At 46.0% G+C, this 5608-nt stretch overlaps 1 protein-coding gene across 1 annotated transcript in view; it reads left to right on the top strand.

Annotated features, from left to right (window-relative positions):
- The window catches only part of LOC311125875 (pseudouridylate synthase PUS7L-like), a 4820-nt gene extending 1071 nt beyond the window's left edge, over nucleotides 1–3749 (top strand). The window contains exons 2-10 of the mRNA XM_084199902.1: nucleotides 1–282; nucleotides 666–825; nucleotides 1182–1380; nucleotides 1713–1811; nucleotides 1918–1999; nucleotides 2180–2342; nucleotides 2497–2623; nucleotides 2813–2866; nucleotides 3101–3749. The exon at nucleotides 1–282 is cut by the window's left edge and continues 649 nt beyond it. Coding sequence (XP_084056028.1) covers nucleotides 1–282; nucleotides 666–825; nucleotides 1182–1380; nucleotides 1713–1811; nucleotides 1918–1999; nucleotides 2180–2342; nucleotides 2497–2623; nucleotides 2813–2866; nucleotides 3101–3562 — 1628 coding nt within the window. The 3' untranslated portion in view covers nucleotides 3563–3749. The remainder of the gene's footprint in view (nucleotides 283–665; nucleotides 826–1181; nucleotides 1381–1712; nucleotides 1812–1917; nucleotides 2000–2179; nucleotides 2343–2496; nucleotides 2624–2812; nucleotides 2867–3100) is intronic.
- Nucleotides 3750–5608: the final 1859 nt, after the last annotated feature.

Genomic DNA, 5608 nt, shown 5'->3' with positions numbered 1-5608 from the left:
AGCTTCTGTCAGGTTTGGTCTCAGAGGAGGAGGCCGAAGACTTTTTCAGGTTCATCGACACCAAGATGCCTAACTCTGTGTACACGTTCAGGGGTGACGACAGTAAGGAGCACAGGACGGCAGTGCACCACTTCCTCAGTAGACGGTTTGGTAAACTGGTGGAGACCAAGAGCTTCAGTGACCAGCAGCAGAAGACTACAGCCATTACGGTGAGGTTGAGAGGAAAAGGGAAACCCAGGAAGAGGATGGCTGATGATAGTAAAGGGGAAGAGGTCTATACAGGTGAGAGCTCTATAGAGAACTTCATGGACTACGTTTCTCTCCTACTTCTCTCTCCTACTTGATATGTTTTGCTCTTATGATACTGTATGTACAGCAAGAAGAATGTTATTAGCTCAAGTAAGCATTACAAGTAAGCATTTCGCTGCACTGTTTATACCTGCTTTAAACTGTGTACGTGACAAATAAACGTATCCTTTGATTTACCTGAACATGGACACCACAAAACTGACCTTAAATCAATGTCCAAGGCCAACCTCATCCCACTCATAACACTCTATTCCCATGGCCATACTTGTATACTACTTAGAATTAAGCAATGTGTTGGGCATGTATTCTAGGAAGTTAGTGTGGATAATATTGGCATGGGTTTCCTCCCCCTGCAGCGTTCACTCTGAGGAAGGAGAACCTGGAGACTCTGGAGGCTACCAGCTACATGGCAGCTGTCCTGGGGGTGCTGCCCTCTGACTTCACCTACGCTGGCATCAAGGACAAGAGGGCCGTCACCTACCAGTCCATGGTGGTCAAGAAGATCTCACCACAACGGTAGATACAGTACAGTTGTTAGATAGAATGAGTTGCTGTTTCCATTCAAAGTCCTTGGCTTAGCCTATGCGCTGTGGCCAACTCCCCTAGACAACAAACAGAGAGTTGACTAAAGCACTAACAGACTGGACCACCAGGCTATCCTTGGCTATGGTTTGATGATAATGATGATGATGATGATGGATATTCACAAAGTGCTACATTCTATTGGGGGAAAACTCAACTCATCCAACACCACCACATTCATGCATTTCTAAAATGCTAGCCCAGTGAGTTCACTGTCCACTGATGCATATCCTGTCCTCATTATGGGGACCGGTCAGACTAGTGCTGATGGGAGGGATGTGTGTTGTCAGGCTGAGAGAGAAGGCCAGTGAGTTTGAGAAGAGGGGGATGGTCCTCTCCTCCGTCCGCTCCGTCCCTGAGCCTCTTCATCTGGGTAGACTCCAGGGGAACCACTTTGACCTGGTGGTACGGGATCTCAGACCACACCAGGGTCATGACACACTGATGGAGCTGGACTCACTGGTGCAGGAGGCTGTGGAGAACGTCAAGGTGAGACACTCCTAGAGATGGAACCTTTTTTATTCTGTGGTCTCCATTCAACCCTGGTCCTGGAGAGATACAGGGTGTGCAGGGTTTTGTCCAGCCCAGCACTGAAACACTCAATTTAACTAATCAACCTAATCACCAAGAGCATGATTGGCTGAATCGAAAGCATGCACACCAGACCCTGTTGGCCCCCAGACACAAATTTGGATACAAATGTAGATTGCTCGGTGCATCTTTGATAGTCATTTGATAGTCATTTCCACTGCACTGTGAGTAATGGAGGAGTGTCGTTCTCTGATCTGTAGTGAGTAGATATTACATGTCAATCCTTTCAGGTCAGGGGGTTTGTGAACTACTATGGACCTCAGAGGTTTGGGACTGGACAGAGTGTTCAATCTGACAGCGTCGGACTGGCCCTGCTCAAAGAGGAAATGGTACATCTTCTGTGTTCTATATTACAAGAAACTGAAACAGTGGATGTCAGTGTTTTATATTTGTTCTGTCTGACTTGTGGTGTGGGTTGTGTTTCATGTGTCTCAGGTGGCAGCTGTCCATCTGTTCTTCACACCAGAAGAGGGTGATGACCCTCAGAGCGTTGCCAAGAGACACTTCCTCCAGACTGGTGAGAAATTCCTGTTTACACTAGTCATCATTTCCTGTTTACCATGTTCTCTGTTTTTATGGACCCAACCTTTTTCAGATGAACAATACATTTATTTTATTTTATACTCTACGCTATTCTACTCTACCCTGCTCCATTCTAACCCTGTTCCTCCACCCCTCTCCTCCCTCATCTCCTCAGATAATGCTAAGGAGGCCCTGTCTCTGATGCCCATGTCCAAGGCCAGAGAGAGGCTGATGCTGAGGGCCCTACACCGCTATGGGACGGGCCCAGAGGGCTGTACCCGTGCCTGGCTCAGCCTGCCCCATGGGATGAGGGTCTTCTACCCCCACGCGTACTGTAGGTGGGGAATTTATATCATCTGTTTTATTGGTTAATTAATTCTTCTGAATCCTTATTCATTCTTTATGGTTATATCTTTCATTTTCATTTCCTTCTTCCTCTTCACTCAATTTGTTTGAAGTATACTATATCAATAAAGATTGATTTGATTTCAGCCGGGTCTGGAACGAGGCGGCTGCACACAGGCTGACCATGCTGGGCCACAGGGCCAGGCAGGGAGATCTGGTCTGGAAGCAGAGGGGAGAGGAGGGGATAGAGATGGGAGAACCCAGCTTACCTCAGGTAGTTCAGTTACAGGGTGACTTAATAACAGAGTCAAAGTCACTTGTGAAAATCATTTTCAATCGGAGCTAGAGAGTTAGCCACTAGGCTCTATCGTTGAGTATGACACCCAGTGATACTCTCTCACTGAGATTGAACCAGTCATAAAGATGGTACTGAGATGGACCTTTGCCCTCTCTACTCTCCCAGATTCATGTTGTTACGGCTGCAGAGGAGGAGGAGGAAGTCTACTCACTAGGACAGGTATGTACACACACACACACACACACACACCTGTCCACTCCCCTGTTCTACAGTACCTTGTACCATTCTAACTATTAATCTACAAGCAAACATGGGTGTGTTGTCTGAGTACGTCGCCAAGTTTAAATACCAAGCCCTGTGAAACCTACATCCACAAAACAAAGCACTACACAAATCAAATGTAATATTATTCTATTTAATTAATTGTTAACTTCTGCTGTGTTCTTCCATCAGGTGGTTCTTCCCATGCTTGGCAGCAGTGTGAAGTACCCAGAGAACCCTGTAGGGGGATGGTACCAGGAGAGACTGGCGAGGGACGGACTACAGAGCTGTCGTTTCAGAGTCACTCCTCTCAAACTGAACCTCCCTGGCTGCTACCGCCCCCTACTGGCCATCCCACGTAACCTCACCTATAGGCTGGAGCAGGGCCAGAGAGCTGGGGAGAGGCAACAGGAGAGTAATGGAAAGTCCCCACAGGCTAGTGGAGCGGTACCACAGCACCCTGGCGCAGACACAACTAGGCCTGCAGGTCTGGAGAGGCAGAAAGGAGGGGAGAGCGTGCAGGGGAATGGAGAGGGGAAGTCAGCGGTGCAGTACCCCGACACAGACACACCCAGCTTGACGTTGAACTTTGACCTGGACTCTTCCTGCTACGCCACCGTCTGCCTCAGAGAGGTCATGAAATGTGACCCTTAGACTGGAGTTAGTCTCAGATTCTGTATGTACTACTGTGTGGACAGTATTGTAATTAGTATTGTGTTGTGTACACAGTATGGCCTCTTGTGTACATGTAGGATACTGCCACAGTATTGTGATCAGTTTGCCGATTCGTTGCCTGATGTGGCAGTCATGTCGTTAATAAAAAAATGCTTTGTTAATTCTTCACGGTGGATTGGAGGTAGAATCACATTGAATGATGAAGTGAATTGAGTTGTGTGAACGTAGAAGATCCTCCGCTTGCACAGCATTGCCACTAGAGGGGGATGGCACCTCATGAGTTGTTTATCAGATGAACAAGTGAATTAAAACCTACTTGAAGGTACAGTAACTGAGTAAAACATGTTAACACTAGTCTGTCTCTCTTTAGATGCCAGTACTGGACAAACTCTTGCCAAGCTATCGTAGGATAATGATAATTTTATCTGATAGAACAGGTTCACTTGTCATTAACAATTCTCATAAACTGATTCATCCTAAGTCTATGCCTGTCCATACCCAACAAGTCATTTCTATGCTAAACTTTCATTTAAAAAAATATTGCAACCACAGCTGGGGGAATATTCAAGGGAACTAATATGAAATGTAATGAAGCATAAACCCAATATATATGTAATATTCCTCTCCCCCTCACCATGCTCCAGCCTCTGGGTGGCCCTCTGAAATCTGAATAAAGTTCAGACAGCTTGGCAGCATCTCAAATAACTCCCTACTCCCTTTAAAGTGTCAGGGCTCTGGTCCAAAGTAGTGCACTATAAAGGGAATAGGGTGCCATTTGGGATGCATCTTTTCTCCTGTGGGTAATTTATAGATTTCAGACTAGATTTTTTTTTTTAAAGGCAGGAGCATATCAAATTCCTGTCATTAATAATTTTATTGGATTCCTCACTTCCATTTTTAGCCTCTGTTACTGCTAGTGATGTGAAAACATTACTGTTCGAGAGTGAGTGTGGTATGCATGAGTTTGGGGTTGTGGGTTCTGACTTGTAGTCGAGACTCAGCCCTAAGCACCGTTTGGTGAAGTCCTTGCCTGTAGGGTTTGGGAAGAGGGTCTGAGTGCCAAAACAGAAGGCGTGTACATCAGACAGTATTAACTCTTCCTGAGGAAATCTCAAATGAAATGTGGCTTCTGAATATTTTCTGTACTAGTGACTTTTCCCCTGAACAATGGAATCTACTTATCTTTCAATACCTCTGATATGTTGCAATTCAAGGCCTTGGAGGGAATAGACGGATGTGGAATGTGTTGTTTTGGATGATCTTCAAACGTTGACCATATGACAGGGTGACGTAAGGCTACATGATGGGTTATGGCGTCTTAATAGCTATCACATGTTGAGAGCATGGTGGTACACATCATCATATCTCCCCCTCCCTATAGGTTAGTAGAACTGGAGAGCCATTTCAAAGTAACTACATGGTTTTAGAGGTCAACCGTCAAGCAGTCTTGACTGGGGTTTGAAGTCTGACCTGGGATGGTTCTGTGTCTGTCTGTGTCCTGCTTAGCAGTGAGATGTGAATCTCCCACTAACTAGCCTGAACTCAACAGCCCTCAGAGAGCATGTAGCCTACATCCCTGGGCCTCAGACACTTCCATCTCATCAACTTTAATGTGTTTTAACCAGTGGATGTTATGTAAGCCCCAGCCCTGTTCTTCACATACTTAATAGCATCACTTAACCTAAAATATGGGCCTGAATTGCCCGGGAGTGTCTTTGAACTACTTTGACTTCACCACCATAGCAGTGATGTGTGTGTGTGTGTGCTTGTGGGTGTGTGTATGTGTGTGCTTGTATGTGTGTGTGTGTGTGCGCCTGTCCTACTATGGTCTCTCTATGCAGATAGACACGGATGGCTGAATATTCTCCCACACAGTGACTCTCAGGCCAGCTGATTGTGCTTGGTGTTAACCCTGGAGTGTCTGGACTACTTTGACTCCACAGCTCAGTCAGAATCAGCTCTGGTCTGGTATGATCCCTCTATGCAGATGACTGGCTGAATAACACACACAAACACACACACACA

The sequence above is a fragment of the Coregonus lavaretus genome (assembly GCF_964263955.1).
Source record: "Coregonus lavaretus genome assembly, contig: HAP1_SCAFFOLD_6742, whole genome shotgun sequence".
NCBI classification, from domain to species: Eukaryota; Metazoa; Chordata; class Actinopteri; order Salmoniformes; family Salmonidae; genus Coregonus; species Coregonus lavaretus.
This window is presented reverse-complemented; position numbering and strand designations above follow the sequence as displayed.